General features: G+C 40.5%; 1 protein-coding gene across 3 annotated transcripts in view; it reads right to left on the bottom strand.

Moving 5' to 3' along the window:
• RNF130 (ring finger protein 130) overlaps nucleotides 1-19813 on the bottom strand; it is an 88900-nt gene that overhangs the window by 41801 nt on the left and 27286 nt on the right. For all 3 annotated transcript variants that reach the window (XM_048860792.2, XM_048860793.2, XM_048860791.2), the window contains exon 3: nucleotides 4388-4638. In XM_048860792.2, the coding sequence (XP_048716749.1) occupies nucleotides 4388-4638 (251 nt within the window). The remainder of the gene's footprint in view (nucleotides 1-4387; nucleotides 4639-19813) is intronic.

The following is a 19813-nucleotide window of genomic DNA, read 5'->3' as shown; positions in this document are numbered from 1 at the left end:
TATGAAGTTAATCAGTTCTCAGTCCACTAACTAGGATAGTAAATAAGGGCTATGTTTTCTTTAAAATAACTGTTTCAGGATCAGCTTTTTGGAACTATAGAAAATCACTGTCAGGTGTCAACTACAGGACCCAATGAAGTTAGTAAAAGATGAAGGCACTCAACTCCCCAGAGAACTGGACCTTTAATATGACTCATTTCTTGGTCTGAATGTTCTCAGGCAGCTTTCAGAATGTCAAATCAGACACTGAGCCTACATAATTACATCTCTTAATGACGTGGGCAGTAAATTCTGTTTTTAATTTACCAACTGCCATCATCCTGCAAGTCACTCTGTAATGGTTAATGTAGAGAATTCTGTCCAGCTGCATCTCTGGACTTAAGTCCAGTAGAACTGTGGTCACAAAACTTTTTCATAAGGAGGATAACGTCTTACAGTGTCTCATGAATTACCAACCATTCTATTTGCAATCTCATAACAGCTCTGTGGCATCACCAGCAATTGCTTACAGGGAAGAATAATGTTAGAAAAGCAATGCCGTTTTGCTATTTTTTAAAAAAGCTATTTAGTAGTTGCAAATGAGGAGAGAGTGCTATGTGACTATCAGGCCTGCAATGACCCTACAATAGCTCAGCAGATGACCAGCAATCCTTAGAACCAAGGAACTTCTTGGGAACTCCTAGTACACACATGCTACATTTGACTGAAATAGACCACCACACTAACTTGATGAGATGCACTGGAATCAGATGAAATTAGCTAGTGCTCTTGGGGAAGTATCAGGGCTTGATTTTCAATTGAACCTCAACTCATTTTCTGCTTAGGCATGTGTAACTGCAGGTGCACATCCTTGTACGTTAACACTCGCACACACTGGATGAGAAAATCCATCCTGTCTATACACAGGTCCTAGTGCACCCGAAGAGCTCAAGCATATATGGAGATTATCTGATGAAAATTAGGCCCTTAGTGTCTTAGATTAGATCACATTTCATCCAACTGCATGATGACGATGTCATCCCACCAGTCTGTGCTTGTGGCACTGTTCCAGAAGTGCTGGTCTACATAGGGGGCATCAGCAACTAGACAGAGTGTCATGAACAGCAATCGGACAGTTTTGAGTCTACCATGCCTAGGTACACCTCCTCCTCCTTCATCATAAGGTATGTCAAGTGCCTTTGGTGGGTCAGAAAACACTGCGGAAATGTCCGCCAGCATGTCACAGGAGCTCTGCCTGTTTCATGAGACAAGGGTGAAAGCTAAATCAAGGGAAGTTCTTCAAGAGGCACCTCCTCCATGTTGCTCGCTCTGATAGCTGGAAGCACACACAGCAAAGTGATTACTCAGCAGGATGTGTTGGTAGGCTGTTCAAACTTCCTGAAACATGCAACGTGGGCAGTAAAGTTTTCCACTATGCACGATGTCAAAGGGCTAGAGAGGCCACATTTCGGGAGAGTGCTTGGGAATCTGGGGTATGGTTTGACTCAGGTCTGCGTGCTGCTGTGTGGTTGCCAGAGCCCCAGGTTAGAAAATCCTGAACACAGGGTTAACAATCAGCATTAGACGCTCAAGTCCTGGCTTCTCTAACACAAGTCAGCGGATTCCAGTCCCACTAACCCTGAGCTTACAATGTGAAGTAGACATATGCAAAGGGAGATTGTGGAATCCCTATCATTGGGACCTTTTAGGAACAGGACAGACAAACACCTGTCCAGGATGGTCTAGGTATACTTGGTCCTGTCTTAATGCAGGGGACTGGACTTAATGATCTCTTGAGGTCCCTTCCAGTCTTATATTTCTTTCTATGATTCTGAGGTCTATTTAGAGCATGCCAAATACTTTTAATTCTCTTTTTGACTGTGATCACATTATTAGACCATTACTATTTCAAGAGGGTGATTCAAATGTAGGGCTGGATGTGAAATAGTGCTGGGGCCTTCTGAGTTAACCACATCCACTGTGATCAAATTGGGAGGTGGGTAGGACAAGAGAAACTGTCTTTCGCTGGCACGTAATATTTTTTGTTGGCCTGCTTACATGTTGGCAGGACCCATGTGGGGGTCTGCCATATGATTTTGGCAGGGTCCCAAGAGTGCCTCATTAATAGGGAGGGCTACTCTGTAGAAGAATGTAAGATGTCCAATAGCTTGTGGTGTGACTCAGTCACCTCCTGTAGTGGCATCTGTAGTGCCTCTGCCACCTGCTAGGCCAGGTCCTGAAATACTTTAAAGTCATCTGCCATTGATGGTGGAGGGAGCATCACGGTCTCATCTGGTGATGACAATGAGAAATTAGCCTGAGGGGTAACTTCCTCCTGGGCTTCAGCCTCTCGTTCCTCCACCGTCAGTTCAGGGAGCTCAGATGCCCTCGATGCAGCAGCTGAAGGAGGATGTCTCCTCAGTTGTTGATAGGCCACACTAGCGCTATGGGAGGCATGTTTGTCTTTGAGCCTGTCAGGGATCACAGTAGGGCCATTGCGAGGGTGGGGAGGGACCAGGTGGTTGGTACCAAGGCTGTCCATATGAGGGAGGCTGTGGATCAGGTGGATGGTATGGTTGTGGTCCATGGTGGAATTGGGCACTATACGGAGGGTGAGAAGAGCAATGGGAAACCTAGTCCTCTTGCTCACTTTCTGACTCAGTGGATGAGAAGGGTAGTGCATGACATGAGGTTGTTGGTGAGTCAGGAGCTCTGGGTGAACTCGGTAGAGGGGCGCCGGTACTGACCAGAGGCGAATCCAGCACATCAGACACCAAGAGGTCCATCGCGTAGCAGAAGACTGGTGGTGCCGAAGGTGTTGGTAACCAGTGGTGGTTGTCGGAACTGCGATGCCTGCACCAAAGGAGTCAGTCATATGGTCCTGGTAGTATGGTCCGTCCAGGCCTGGTGTGCCACAGGCGGTATGATGTTTATGTCCATTCTAGGTGGATTTTCTATGTTTGTCGCACCAGACAGTACTGATGGCTCCTTGCCTGTGCCCATTGTGTCCTTAGGCAACCCCACGCGCTCTGTTGGGGCAGTACCACGCGAGCCCTGGGTAGTGGATTTAGAAAGCTTTGGTGCAAGCAGTACAGACAATCGAGCTGGAGATAGTCTTTATCTCGATCAGGGGTCTTTGTGGGGACTCATGGTCCTTTTCTTAGAGGCCTTGTGCGAGTGGCTCATGGACATCTCTTTGGGCTCACCTCCCTTAGAAGTAGAGGGTTGTGGTGAGGTTTTTCGCCATCTGGGGTCCTGATGATTGAAGGGCTGCCTCTGTGAGTAGGAGTTTGAGCCTCAGTTCTCCATCCTTTCTGGACCTGGGCTTCAGTTGCTGGCACAAACCACACTTCTGTGGGATGTGCTCCTCTCCCAAGCAGCGGACACACTGAGAGTGTCCATCAGTCACTGGAATAGATTCCTTGCAACTGAGACACTTCTTGAAGCCTGGAGAGCTGGAAATACCCCGTCCAAGGGGGGGGTCCGTAGACAGATGGTTGAGGAAAGAATGAAGTCTTTTTTGTTTTGGGCAACGGCCAAATAAAAGATAAATGGAGTAAAGAAAGAAAAGAAGCTTAAAAATAGCTAAAGATTAGCACTTCTAAAGAGATTAATGATCCACCAACGAATACCTAAAGCTCCGTCTCTCACCAGGGGCAGCTGAAAAGGAAATGAGGAGGGTTTGCCTGCACAGTGCTGGTTTGCCTCATGGCAGCGCACAAGGAGGCAGCGCATGCGCAGGCTGAACAAACACTACCAACAAAGTTCTCCGATCAGCAGTGCAGGGTCTCAGATATAACTACAGTAGAGCATCCATAGGGACACTACTTGAAGCAGCAGAAAATATTTTACTGCACTGCACATCAGTTTATAACACTGGGTCATTTTTGTTTAGAGTTCTAAAGGAAGGAATTTCTCACTTTAAATAACTCCATATTCATTAATGAGCAGATTCAAGAAACTAAAGAATAATCATAAGGAGATGCATTCTTTCTTTAGGATTTTCATTATATCCTATTACGCACAGTTCAAGCAGTTCACTTTCAATTTCTCAGGCTAAGAGTGATGGATTTCTAAAAACCCAGGATTTACTTTCTCAGACTAATAATTTGAAAAAGTCAATCACACTTCAGTTTGTGGCCCAATAATAAAGAATGTGCAATAACAATCAACTAGAGTAACTTTAGTATCGAATAGTATTCCTTCCTGTTTTTTGTATGGCGATATGTTACTCATCATAGCAAGCATCTGCTAGATGAAATTTTCCTCCATTGGTATACACTCTTTCGGAATACAGGGTTCATTGTTAATAGCATAGTATAATTACTATGTATATGATCTGATAGTTAACTACAGCAATATATAAAAATAAAAACATCTAAATAGATAGAAACAAGGGGCATCTTACCTGGGTCCTGTCACGTGCATTTGTGTACCTGATCTTCTGGATGAAGTAAAATATTAACCATGCTGATGAAATTATCATCAAAACGATGAATGATATTGACACAAAGACTAGAGAGCCACGACTAAAATTCTTTGGAGGAACACGGGCACCAACTGCTATTGCCATCAGGACAGAGATGTTCTTTTCCAAGTAATTTAGGATCTCCTTTACCTTGGACTCTGTAATCATGACAGCAACAATGTCTCCAGTTCCTACAAAAAACCGATAAAAGAAAAAAATCCACTCACTTTACATCTAAAATTAACATGGCACATGCTGTTCACACCAAAGTTTTATTACACAGATGTCTGATGACTTATCTTAAAGGATGCATCTAGCCCTCCTCAACACCTTCTGGCTGTTTAGCATTCATGGCTTGTACTAAAGACAGATCTCTGAATTGTGATGTTAAGTTTCCACAGTGCTACCAGGTACTTGAATGCTACCGGATTTACAGATTGTCATGGGTATTGTTTTTTCAAACTGAGTGTGTACTGAACTAGTGTAAAAAGGTACATTTCTTATCCATGTATGATACCCCGCAAACTTCAGCCATGAGACCAGAGCAGATATTTATTCTCCTGGAATTTAAATACTATTCCACAGAAATCCCACTAGAAACTTTTACTTCTATAGGAAATAAAATGGCATTTATTAGGGTTTTTGTTTTGTTGCAGAACTTCACAGGTATCATCCATGTAAAGTGTAACGTGTTTTAAAAAATAATTACATCTCTTAGGAAGCCAAGTAATTAAGGGAGAAAAAGTAATTCTCAGTTCTCTCCCTCAGGGGGCACCACAGTGTCAAGTATGGCAGCAATCTGTTGGGGGCCTATAAAATATCTGAAGAGGGAGGGAAACAGCATAGGTGTCCACAAAGTACATGCAATTAACTATCAAGTTGTAGCCCTATAAAATTTAAGTAACGCAGAGAATATGGCAAACTCCCCCTGCAGTGTCAATGAATCAGATGAAGTGACTGAAGTCGTCAAGCTCCCAGCTCAAATGAGCAACACAATTTCCAGGCAAAGAACTTGATCTAGATATGAAGCTGTTAAGGCTTTCCCATGAGGTAACAGATCTAGTAGGCTACTATAGTTACTACAGTGAAAATCACTGCAATCAGGAAGCAGGAGGTAAACAATTAGGCAATTCGCTACCGCCCATAAAAAGAGAGCATTGTCTCTTTTTAATCAGACTGAATATTTCTAGACCAGGAAAAGCCATGGAGTGAAGAAGAGAAAGACAACTCAAGATTACCAATAAGCAATTTTCTCATCATGTGTCTTATCTCTTTTCCATGTTACAGCATCAGGTAGGAAGCCTAGCAAATCAGCCATGACCTTTCAAACTTCATCATGTGTGGAACAGTTTGGTGATCTGCATAAAAGGGACCTTAGAAGAGGGGTGAGAATCTTTGGGAATGATGGATTATTCTTGGTGTGGTCCATCTGAAGGAAAAGCTAAGGAATAAAGAATTACCCTTCAGTGGTCTTGACTGTCTTAAGGTACCAAGTCCTTTTCTCTGTGTGCCCTTTGGAGATAGTTTTAGGATCACTCTGACTAGTCTAGGGAATCCAGTACTACGAGGCTTCTGTTGCCAGCTAAGGAATTAGTCCTGATAGACATTGCCTTAGGGTACCCATAGTTGAGTGGCAGCTGCTCTGGAAAGATGCAGGGTTCCCCTAAAATGGTCCGACTCCCTTGGTGACCCTAGGTAAGCCACTGCAAGAAGAAGGACAGAGAGCTATGGAAGAGGGACTCCAATAGTGAAGTAGCAAAAGTAAGTTTCTGGCCAGGTCACTCTGGAGTAAGGGAAAGCAAGGAATAAGTTGGGATGGAGAATGGGGGAAAAAGAACAAATGTCAAGATTCAGCAGAAAGCAGAGGATTAGATGCAGGGCCTATCAGCTGTACAGTCAGAGCCACTGGCTCAGATTAGACAGAGCCCCTATATGTGGTGGAAACAGCTAAAGAGCAGGAAACGGAGCTCCCATAGAAAGAAAAGAGCCCAGCAGAAGAGGTGGTGGGGGTCAGAGTGAGTAAATTAGTAGGCTCAAAATTGGCTCCCCAACAAAAGTCTGGAAAGCTGTGTAAAGGATGTAAGAGGCGGGGGAGGGAGGAATGCTAGAGAGCCCAGAGGGACAGCATGAGGGAAGTACACTTATGTCAAGAGCCTCTACAAATTGAGAGAATATATGGCTCAGATGGAGAGACCTGTTTCTCCAAACTGCTTCTCTTCGCCCATATCTTTTTTGTCTCCCTTTCTTCTTGCTGTAGAAAAGCAGGGGAACAGTTTTTTACACTAGTATGAAGGAGGAAGGGCTTGCTTTAGATTAAAAAAGTGCAATCTTTTTACCTCCTGCTTTCTGGCTGGAAGGGAGAACATGTAACGTTTCTCTATAGAATGGTTTCAGAGTAGCAGCCGTCAGAGAACACATTTAACAACTCTCCTAAGCCCTGAACTCCCTACTATGAAAACCAGTAATTGAACAGGAAAGTGTAATGATGGATCATGCTTAGACTCACTATGTACAACTCTCAAAGAAATTGTCTTAATGAGCTTCTCAATGTCATAAGCATAGTTAACAGAATGGTACCTGCCCCCAGTCTCAGTAGAGAAGAAAAGCCCTACCATGAGAATTGATGTACATGGTAATTACTTGAAAACAAATTCCGTAGCCCATCAAGAACAAACAAGAGGGGTTCCCCACAACAAAGAACAAAAAACAAACAAACAAACCCCATAAGACCTAATTGCTTAACAGTTTAAAATATTATAAACGAGTAGGGTGGAAGGAGTAACCAAACCACCACATTTAAAAGACCACGTGTAAAATAGGCAAAATCCAGTGTTTCATTTGGAACAGAGTATTTTTAAAGAAAAGTAGACATAACTCATCTGAAGCTTTAAACAAATAAAAACCAACACAAGTTATAGAAAATTAATTTGAATAGTAGAGCACCAGAGATTCACAGAAGATCCACTGTAGATTGTTGCTGTACAGGCATTGCCTCAATTCTTGGGGAAGATTGAGTGTTTCAGTTTCACATGAAAATGTACAAACTATTTGCTGTGATATTTACTAGATGATAGGGATTGAAGAAATTAAGAGAGCAGAAAGCCCAAACCCTCTATTTCAGTATCTCCATTTCCAGTCAGCACCTTAACTCGTTAATTCTATTAACAGGGCATTAATTGGCTTCCTACCCTGTACAGGAATGGCCTAGTCCATACCTGCAGCTGAGATTAGTACAAGACAAGAGCCATCTGTCCCTTGGCTGAGAAATCCTTTGTTAACACATCAGTGCTGCATATACTAAGTATTTCTGAAACCCTGAACAGTAAGGCTCATAGATGACACGTGATGATCAAGAGCAGACCATTTATTTATGCTCAGTGTTTCTGCTAGAACAGCAGGTCACATACTTTATTGATTCATATACCACCTTCTTAAAAAGAGTTGCTGTGAAGAGAGTTGATGGAACATTAAGCTCATGTACCACAATCTGGGAAACCCTACCCGACAGCCCTGTCTTGCTATGTGTCCCAATTAGTTACATACTGCCATCCTGGAATCACTCTAGTGCATCAGAATATCAGCCAGCAACAGCCAAACTAGTGTTTCAATACAAAAGTTATTCATGGAGAAATTGGCAAAGCACAACTGACTAAGATCTCATTAGCTTAGCCCGCTTCTCTCTCAATCAACTGCAGAAGCCTTTAACTTAGTCTTTGCCCTAAAGTGATGACAATCTGTCTTGGTCATGTGTTTGTACAATCCCTAGCACAAGGGGTCTGGTCCATTACTGGGGTTTCCTTGCCACTACCGCAATATAATTTACACCTAGAATGATTCAAAGGTAAACAGATAGAAACCACTACTACTGCTTCCGACTCTCCAAAAAAGAAAAGAAAACTAAGGAAGAAAGGAAAACAGGTTGTGTAATTATGAGTGAAAACTTTCTGTATGTTTTAATCAGTGGAAATTGTAAGATGGAAAGTTCTTTAGTATGCTAACACTAACAAAGCCGATTAACCCATGGAGAAGGGGAGAAAAAGTCTATCCAATGCTTCACATCTTACACAGCTTCAAAAGAGTTGAAGAAAAACCTCTGAAATACTGAACATAAAATTTTGAAAGTATTTATAGAAATAAACGTATGTATTAACAGTGAAGTCACATCCCAAAATGCTAATGAGAGCCAACATTTTAGTCAGCCAAGAACAAAGCTATTCTCCAGGAAAAAGACAACTGGATTTTCACTAAAACCAGCCACAGGTTGTGAACTAGGGACAGACACTAGATCTAGGATGCAATACTCACAGATGCCAACATTTAATTTAGACGATTCTTGTATTTCATATTAGTGTAGCTTTTCCTATATTAAATACAAGTCAGCTGGCCTGGCTGTAAATGTATGGGGTTAACGCTCTGCTGAATATCATTACACAATTTTTTATTATTATTTGATAGGGGGGAAACAAACCGAAAAGTGATAAAAGGAACTAAAGAAAGGGTAGAACTGAAAAGCAATGGAGCGACGAGGAAGGAGAAGTGATAAGGAAGAAGAAACTGATAGGGAAGAAATAGTGGAACTCAGACCAAGAATTTTTCCCCCTTACGAAATTATGTGAGATTAAGTTTTGTCTACTACCAAAATTTTATATTTTGTTAGCTCACTGGATTAATCACAGAGTGACAGTGTTCACTCCTAGTTAATGTAAACAAGATTAAGAAAACAGGAAGACAGCTATTTCAAAGAAGAATCCTCATTTTCTCTCATATATTCCACTGTCCCTTCAGCAGTCTACTTTTAATTTCTTCTAAGGCTACTGAATCTTCTTTTGAAACTTATTGGATTGGCCACTGCGGGAATCCGGCTACTATATTAGACAGACCATGGGTCAGATTTAATCCAGTATCGCAATTTCTATGTCCCTATCTTAGTACTAGCAATAACATTAGAGTCCTGACCCCAACGGAGAGCTAGTAAAAGTCTACTGTCTGACAAATTCTCAGCTGACATCCTGGAGTGTCCACAAGCATCTGACTGAACAAGTTGGTGCCTGGTGACGACATGGCAAGAGGCAGATAAATGTTTTGTGAATATCTGACTCTTGCAAAACCCATAGAAGAAAAAGAAAAAGAGTAGGCTGACACCATTTAAGTTTGGTAACAATCCTTCCACGTCCTGCCTCACGTGGCTAAAGGTGGCTATAAGCGTACATGAAGTATACTATACTTTCACTTCATTCTGCCATTTTCGTGACACCAAGATCCCACAGCAACAGACTGTTCAGTCAATTCTGATGAACTGTTTTCAAGGCAACACCTTTAGGGAAAACCATTTATTGTCCTCCTGGCTTCACTAACCTTTTTCTGAAAAGGTCCCATCATTGCAGCTCCACTGGTGGTAGCAACGGTTCAAGTAATAGTATGCACAAGGCATCAGACAGCTGCCAACATTTTAACCACCATATTTTTTACATCTGTGCCATGTTAGTAACAGTGGGAAGATTTTCTGCAGAAATGGCTAGTGTAGACATAGCTTTGGAAGGAGATGAGAACATTTTAAAGAGATTTACCACAAGAGCAGACTACCTACCTAGGGGTGGAAGATGCAAATATGGGTTGAGGCAACTGTTAGCTGTGTTTTTGTGGATACACATCCAGAAGAAATGTAAGTTCTAAAAGGGTTACAGGAAAAACCTGATCCTAAAACTGTTTGCCCAGAACAGCAATATCCCGTCAAAGCGGATACCCATACAGATACCTTTGTGTAGGTAGGATACCTGGGGTTCTAGTGAAGTTAACATCAATATCAGATGATCAGCTGGAGTCGTGGGAGTATGAAAGGGCTGAGATACCCGAGAAGATTACCACCACCACATACTTTGACACTAGTTTCTAGGTCTGACAGATGGTACCCATTTAGATTACCTTTTGTGCAATTTAAGAGTAGATATACTGTGCATACTATTTAAAAAAATATTTCTATTGCTAAATCTTGTTTAAATAGGGTTTTACTTCATGCAAAACATCCTGAAGGAGAAGGAAAAATCCTACATTTCCATAAGATAGTTGAAGAAACTTGTCAGCATCTACCACATTCAGTATTCTCAATCAAAAGAGTACAGACTAATGAGTTTTCCCCCATAAGATGTGTGTTCAGAGCTGCAGTTCTCAGAACATGTAGGAAATACTAATTAACCACAGGCATCTACATTTCATAGGCTCAGGAGATCATAAGCTAATATGTAATATTCAGTATGTCAAGTTATTACACAAAGGTTAGCTTCCGTAGGTAAGACAAAAGTCTCACCTACACTACAAACGGTCAAGAAATTACAGTAGCATTCCAGTTTCTAGTGTAAACAGGATCTTGACCATGTTCCATAACCAGGCTAAAACTTTGGAAATGTAAAGAACTTCCACAACAGTGACTTGCAATATGAAAGCTTCTCACCTACATACAGGGAGCTATTTGCTATTTCTAATAGCAGTTTAGAGCTATCTGACAACTAAAAATCAGCAATACTGATGCTAAAGCTTGAATTCTTGACTTGTCTACATAGGAGGACATGGATATACATAGAACAAGGATGTAACCAGGCTCACTGACTCAGCTTGTACTATTGCAAATAGAACCCTTCCTTAATACTGTTTGCAATAGTCAATTCTAGAGCCCTGCAAAAACAAGAGAGACACTTAAAAGTAAGCACAATGTGCAATTAGAATTCAAAAGGAAACTTCAAACATTTTAGTTTACAAGAGCAAGAACAGACATTGGACAGTATTATGAAAATCTGCCTATAGACTTCACTATCCTGGTGTTTAAAGTTCACAATTGCACTGCTAATGTAAAAGTCAGCACTTCTTAAAGAAGAAAATAGGAACTGAATGAAGGGAGGGGATGAGATTAAGAGGAACACAAATCCAGAAAGTGTATACAGCTTTCCAAAGAGTGGCACTGGGAAATCACCTAAAGAAATTGTGTTACGTGCCAGTTTAACAAGGCTGTGACAAATTAAGGCATTTTCACATCCCCTGCAGATTTACTAGCCTTAAACAGGAATACCCTTCCCAACAGAACAGCTTGTGTGTCTGTGTTTTTTAAGCTTCAAGCTTTCAATACAACTTTCACTGGAGCATCAGGAAGATAAATTGATTGTGTGCTGTGCTAAGACGAGCACCACAAAAAAGAGTTATAAAATCCTCTTCAGACCTGAAATTATGAATTTTGTTAAAATGGTAGGGAAAGCTTCTCTTTTTCCAACTCTCTCTTGACTACTGCCTTATTCTTAGATTCAAATAGTTCAAACAGATGTGACCAATCATTTTGCTTGTACTGTGCAGCCTTCCTCTAGGTGTAGAGCCTGTTACCTTCTGGAAATATCATTTACACCTCATGCTCCTGCAGAAAATCTCGTCGTATCCTCAGGGGCTTTACGTGATGGAAATGTTATTCAAAAGATGACCTAACCTTTTCATCCTTTTAATTCTTTTCACCAAGGCAAAACAACTCTGGAGAAACAGGTATAAGGCAGCTGAAGACTGAAATGTGTCTACAGAAGTTTGACATAGCAGTTTCTCCCTCCCTCCCACAAGTAATGCTTCTTTCTATCTATGTGACCTCGCAAGGCTGGAATGGAAAGGACTTTACCGCAGCATGCATCTTACGTGACTGCTCTCTTTTTCTGAAACATACAGTCTGTTCATATCCGACTTTCAAGTGATGCATTCATTGCCTTTTTAGGTTGTCCTTTTTGAGAACCAGTTTAAGTCAGGCAGATCACTTTCACAGTGAATGGGGTCTCTCTGAGAAGAGCATAAGTTTTAAAAAGTTTGAAATAGATAGTTGAGGGTGCTCTATGGAAGATGAGGAGAGTTCTTAGAAGTAGTATTTCTTTTCCTATCTGTTGCTCAAACCTCTTTTGCCTAGGAATTTTGTAGCCCTGGAGATATACTCACTTCCTGTGATCTTGCAAAGTGGGTTTTAATATACGTTTATATGAAGGCAGCTAAAGCTGCTTTGATAGCACTTTCCATGCCTGTTTCCCCCAGTACCACTAACATCCCTATTAACACTTCAAGCATGTCTAAATGATAGCTCTGGTTGCCTCCAGAGTGAAAAGGAACTCAAACTCAGGTGTGAATCACAAGAATATGCATCCAGGGAGACAAGGAACTAAAAGATAAGTTTCATAGGAGGACAATGCCATTTAACCATGTAGCTCTCATCAATAAAAGTCATGTCCATGTACTGATTTGAAAGCTTGCCTCTAAGCATTTGCAGCTTAGCTAGTGGTCACCTTTCAAGAAAAGTATTAAAAGAACTTTTGTATTGTAGCACGCCATCATTTTTTATCAAGTGAATTAACATGGCTACCATGACAAAAGTATAAGTTAAAGGAACACTTTCCATTTCTTAACTAAAGCAATTAGTAAAGGAAAAGAGGGTAATATCGCTAAAAGAAATGTTTCAGGAGATCTAGTTTGCATGTTTATTTACAAACAAGGTGTCAAGGTTCCTTCCCCACTCTGAACTCTAGGGTACAGATGTGGGGTCATGCATGAAAGACCGCCTAAGCTTGTTCTTACCAGCTTAGGTTAAAACTTCCCCAAGGTACAAACTTTTACCTTTTGTCCTTGGACCTTATGCTGCCACCACCAAGTGTGTTAAACAAAGAACAGGGAAAGAGCCCACTTGGAGACGTCTTCCCTCCAAAATATCCCCCCAAGCCCTATACCCCCTTTCCTAAGGAAGGCTTGATAAAAATCCTCACCAATTTGCATAGGTGAACACAGACCCAAACCCTTGGATCTTAAGAACAATGAAAAAGCAATCAGTTCTTAAAAGAGAATTTTAATTAAAGTAAAAGAAAAACCTCTAAAATCAGGAAGGGAAATACCTTACACAGTAGTCAGATTCAAAACATAGAGAATCCCTCTAGGCAAAATCTTAAATTACAAAAAGACACAAAAACAGGAATATACATCCTATTCAGCACAACTTATTTTATCAGCCATTTAAACAAAACAGAATCCCCCTCTCCAGCTTTGAAAGTAACTTGTTTCCTCATTGGTCATTTTGATCAGGTGCCAGCGAGGTTATCTTAGCTTCTTAACCCTTTACAGGTGAAAGGGTTTTGCCTCTGACCAGGAGGGATTTTATATAGTTCTGTATACAGAAAGGTGGTTACCCTTCCCTTTATATTTATGACACAAGGCACTATATGAGCCAGCATGAATGATGAACAGCGGGTTGGCCTTGGGAGAAGCAGCAGCTCTCACTTTGCTCTGTTATTCAGAGGAAAAAACCCTCATGGTAGACAGATCTTTTTACTCTCCTCCCCCCCAAACTGTGCATCTATATTAATTGTCTTTGTTTGCACAAAATGTTATTGGATATTTCATAGCAAAAACATTCGGAATGAACTTGCATTGAGACCAAACATGTAGTTTCTACTGTTGGGAAGTAAGCAAAGCTAACAATCAGGGAATGAAAAATGTTAATGATACAGAAAACTCTGAGCAAATGTAAATTTGATGTCAGAATAGTTTATCAAGAATTAATCCATTTCAGTCAGCTGAAAATGAAAATGGAAAAATGATCAATGCTAAAAATCCATTCTACTTACTACTTAATCCTATTTAAAACCCAACAAAGTAAACTAAATAAAAAAGTGGTGTGCCCTAACTGATTGGCAAGCAAATCAAAATATTTTGGGGTTCAGTGGTCCTGAGGAACACACTAGTACTCACTCAGGACATTTCCATAGAATGCCTTCAAGGAGGCTGCAATGGAAACAGGTATTCTTCAAGCTGATCAACACATTCAATGTTATGTTTCTAATTATCTAGATATTTATATCATACAATCGTATGGTAGGTGAACCATTCCAGCTCACCAGTCTATCTTCAGTGGACAAACAGCTCTCTTCCTCTTCCCTAGATAAGGGGGAACAGTAGCAATGTCAAAGTTAAGGCTGACGTCATTTACACTTATTGTTAAGAAATGTTGCAAGAATGGCAAAGAAAAATTAAAATTCACACATGTTGGTTTGGTATGGTATGGTGTGGTGTGGTATAGATCAGGTTAATTACACATAGAATAATAAGATGTCAGACGTGACTACTTAAAAATATTTGAAAGGGAAGTCACCTTTTTGGAATTGATTTTGGCATCTGGGACCTGATTTTTGCTTCTGTATATGCTAATTAGGGCAATATCGCTTCAAAGTCTTTTTGGGCGTAGTTCCTGCAGTTAAGTTACTGCTTATAAATACACCAACATGATGGGAAGGAGGAAGGGGAGAGAGAGAAAGCTATTAATCAGAAAGCCTGTATCCTACAGCAAATTACATGAGTTGGAAAACAGGAGATCTTATGTTCAAATCTCACTTCTAGTGATTACTGATTATATTTCCATGCATTTTGCCATCTCAATTGATCAAGGCTGGAATCCCCTACCTTAGAAAGCACTCAAGTATGAGCAACCATATCTCCTTTTACACACATGTTATAATTAAGGCTACGATTTTGTCATGGACAGGTCACGGGCAACGAACAAAAATTCACAGAAGCGTGACTGTCCTTAACTTTTACTAAAAACATCCCTGACAAAATGGACAGGTAGGAGGGTCCTGCACTCTGTCCCACTGCATGCAGTGTCAGGGAGCTGTGGCCCCTGCTGCCAGTGGGGGCTGGGCTGCTGCAGGGCCCCAATGTCAGAGATCTCTGGAAGTCACTGATTTCGTGACTTCTGCGACCTCCGTGACATACTCGTAGCCTTAGTTATAATGCTACAACTCCATGTCCTACTGTCAAGGTTCCTCCCCCACTCTGAACTCTAGGGTACAGATGTGGGGACCTGCATTAAAAACCTCCTAAGCTTATCTTTACCAGCTTAGGTCAAAACTTCCCAAGGTACAAAATATTCCACCCTTTGTCCTTGGATTGGCCGCTACCACCACCAAACTAATACTGGTTACTGGGGAAGAGCTGTTTGGACGCGTCTTTCCCCCCAAAATACTTCCCAAAACCTTGCACCCCACTTCCTGGGCAAGGTTTGGTAAAAAGCCTCACCAATTTGCCTAGGTGACTACAGACCCAGACCCTTGGATCTTAAGAACAATGAACAATCCTCCCAACAATTGCACCCCCCCCTTTCCTAGGAAATTTGGATAAAAAGCCTCACCAATTTGCATAGGTGACCACAGACCCAAACCCTTGGATCTGAGAACAATGAAAAAGCATTGTTTTCTTTCAAGACGACTTTTAATAAAAATAGAAGTAAATAGAAATAAAGAAATCCCCCCTGTAAAATCAGGATGGTAGATACCTTACAGGGTAATTAGATTCAAAACATAGAGAACCCCTCTAGGCAAAACCTTAAGTTACAAAAAAGATACACAAACAGAAATAGTTATTCTATTCAGCACAGTTCTTTTCTCAGCCATTTAAAGAAATCATAATCTAACACATACCTAGCTAGATTACTTACTAAAAGTTCTAAGACTCCATTCCTGGTCTATCCCCGGCCAAGACAGACTATAGACAGACACACAGACCCCTTTGTTTCTCTCCCTCCTCCCAGCTTTTGAAAGTATCTTGTCTCCTCATTGGTCATTTTGGTCAGGTGCCAGCGAGGTTACCTTTAGCTTCTTAACCCTTTACAGGTGAGAGGAGCTTTCCCCTGGCCAGGAGGGATTTCAAAGGGGTTTACCCTTCCCTTTATATTTATGACACCTACAGATACTGAAAATAAGCTCCCAACTTCAAACACACACACCTATACAATTTTAACCATGACCTCAGCAATGTTAAGGCACAATAATTCACTGAATGCCTAGAATTTGTGCCAGTCAGATATGACAGTCTGTTAATACAAGAGAGTATGAGGTCACTTAAGTTTTGCGTTTAGAGCAAACAGATGGGAGTCTAGATCCACAAGATTACAGATGCAGAAACGAGCTAACACAAGAGAGAAGACTTCAATTGAAAGGTCATTAGCAAATATTTCAAAACAAACAATTTTAACTTTAGCACAGTAGAACACGACTAGAGATAAGTTACCATAGCAGGCCATCGCTGCAAGGAACATCTTCAATATTTGCTTTATATGCTCTCTGCAGTTCAGTAACAACTATAAAAACTCATTTCAAAAAATTCTGAGACTAACCAGTGGGTCTCCTCACACTAGCCCACACACGTCTTCATTTTGTGTTACATTAGCGTTACTTCTAGCTCAGCTTTCATTTCTGTGACTAACAGCAACATCCCTTGCTTTACATAGTTGAATTTTCCAGCCAACCCAGTGCTCACCAGACAAGAAGTGGAGTGTCTTGTGTTTATGGCACAAGATCAAGTCAGGAGAGCTGGTATCTAGTCCTAGAACTGCCATTGAGTCTGCGTGGCCTTGGACAAGTCATTTAACCACATATGTTAAAGGAGGATAATACTTGCCGAACAGGAGTAATGCAAGGTTTAGTTATAAGATTTGTAAAGTGCTTTATACATTTATAAAGTGCTAAGTGTTACGTATTTACTAGTTCAACAGCATTTTCTGGATGGTCTTCTAATAGTGATTTCAGTATTGTGCTTATGACAACCTACATTCTTACCAAGTGTAGCTTATTTCTTACCCAGGGTAGAATATAATGAACACAGAAAGTAAGGTATGGGGGAGAAAAACCAATTTTAAAAATAAAACCACAATGAATACTTGCATTCTGTTTCTTAATAATCCCCACTTCTGTGTTGTAAAAGTTTACCAGTCTTTAAAGAAATGCCAAAGGGCAGGAAGAGTGCTACAACAAGATTAAGTAGACCAACTTTTTAAATGTACCATGAAACTCTAAAAACGGGATTTTTGTTCAGACATAGGGTAGTACAAAGTGTAAAGATTTTATTTAGTTTTGAACCAAGAGGGAAGATAACCTTGTCATTGGGCAGAATAAGGCATCTAAATAAGGCAGCTCTCACTATCAGTTAGATTCATGCCTCTGTCCCCAACAACTTCAATATTTTGTGATTTTTTTCTATTTCATAGAAAGTTCATATTAATATTTTAAAGCTTTTTTGGGGGTAGAATTGTCAATAGAACAGTGTCCAAGAGTTATAGCTTTAGGACCTATGATTATTTTTACATCCAAAACCTGCTTTAAGAAATCTGTAATCTTGATAAGTCAAAATATTAGCTTAATGTGGGCCATATGAGAACAGATTCTTACCAAGTCGTTTTTAGTTTGATAACCAAATATTTAATTTCATTCATCCCATAACAGTGAGGTGATGCTGACAGGCAGCTCCATCTTTGCTATTTCTGGATAGCGGGATCAATTTTCTCCAAATGATTTTGGAGCCAGAAAATAATGGATTCCTATTGAAGGGATCATATTCTATATTTTTAATATTTATTATTATTTTTTTTTTTGCTTGTAGGCAAAATATCCCCACAGACAAACTTCAATCTAAGAGTCCTCTCAAATAAGTGTAGCTAAGTCTAAAATAGGAATGGCAAGAGAACAACCGTATCTGAATCTGAAATTGTTACAAAACCCTGTGATAAACAAACCCAAGGAACTTGGGGGCACTGTATTGCCAGAGGTTTAGTCTGTGGATGAGAAACAATACCTGACTGCTTATGGTCATTATCAACCTCCTGGGCCTTTTCAAATGGTAAGAGGATGTAACTTCTTCATCCTCTGAAAACAAGCCAGTTCTACTAGTGGCTACAGGTATTTCAGTGTTGGTTGAAATACACACCACATGAAAAGCACGTTGGTAGTGTCCCAGATTGCTCTCCCACTCTGCTTAATATTATGGAACAGATTTTCTCGCTAGTCTTAGAATGAGACAATAGCTTCCTTATGCTCCAAGATATGCGCTTCCTGTTTGGGACCCATTATCTGGTCAGACAACTCCATCTGCTGTGTAATAGACTTTGATTATGTGCCTCCAAGAGATACAGTTGATGTTTGCTAACAATATAGTTTTTATTAGCAGAATCACAATACATAAAATGTTAAAAGCTATATATAAGATGTGTTCATACTACTAGAAAGTTTATTTTTCATTTCAGTTTATTGATTTTAAGGCCTAATCCCACACCTCATAGTCCACTGGCAGCCTGAAAAGCCTGCCACACCTCTGTCCTGTCATCCTGCATCATTTAAGACTCACAAGATTATATAAAGAAAGTTGGACAGACCGCATGGCCTCATGTTATCTAACTTCAAGAAGTAAAACACAAGTGGAGAAACAAGTTGATGCGAGATAAATTTTAAGATGACACAATCTGAACCACTAGGTTTTTATTTGATTTTTGCATAACCCTGGCAGGCTAGAATAAAATTTACTTTGAATTTGGGAATGAATGGGTGGAGCTCTCAATGATCCAGGGGGGCGGAGGGGGCCGGGGAGAGAGCAGAGGGGGTGGAGAAAAGGCTTTGGTCTGAGTCAATGGACTATTTATGTTCAAGGGGGTTCAATGGGCATCAGCAACCCCCAAACTTCTCTTTATTATGGATCTGCCATTATTCCACTGGCTTTGGATACTTCAGATCTACGAGAAGATACATTTGAGTGCTTAAGACCTATGCAGCTTTCTACCAACGTTTGCCCATCCTTTTAAGAATAAATTTTGATGCCCGACTGGAATAATAAACTATAGTATGATCGCAAGAACAGATTTAGTGCAAGCTTCTCTTCATTGTTCCACCAAAATCCCTGAATCCTGGCTTGAAATCACCACTTTTTTGGAGAGACGATAGTTCTGCTTCTATATCCATTCCCCTTCTTGATGTATAAGTGCCTGACAACAAGCATTACCACGGCAACTGCAGTGGCAGCATGAACTTTAGAGACCTGCCAACTCTGAACTTGACTGAGATCCCTGAACAGCCATTAGTTACCTGAAGTCATTGTCATCTACTGCCCGTTTTGCCTTTGAACCAGTGACCAAGAACACACCCATCTTCTCTGATCACATTTCAAAACAAGCATGAATTCTCCTCCCTCAACATTATTCTTTTATCAGAGAATATAATCTAATTATACATTACCTGCTTTATCTGTAATTCACGCTGTCTTGTTTTGGGAGGGAACGAGTGGGGTATAAGATTCATCCTCTAAAAAGCTGCGGTCTTAATTCTAAAAGCAGGATGAAAAGAGTCAATCTTCATCGTTGAATGGATATTCTCTCTCTCAAAAAGGGATGCATTATTTATCGAAGGATGCAATGAAGCAGTAAACTTGTTCTGATTACTTTAAAGGCTTAATCCAAGTCTACATTGGATATAAAGATGTAATACTAGATGCAGCGTGAAGACTTAAGGAGAAAATTTCTGTAACATTGACAACAGTGAATCAGTAATCAAT

The sequence above is a fragment of the Caretta caretta genome, chromosome 8, assembly GCF_965140235.1.
Source record: "Caretta caretta isolate rCarCar2 chromosome 8, rCarCar1.hap1, whole genome shotgun sequence".
In the NCBI taxonomy this organism is placed as follows: Eukaryota; Metazoa; Chordata; order Testudines; family Cheloniidae; genus Caretta; species Caretta caretta.
The sequence above is the reverse complement of the archived record's forward strand: the minus strand, read 5'-3'. Positions and strand labels throughout refer to the sequence as shown.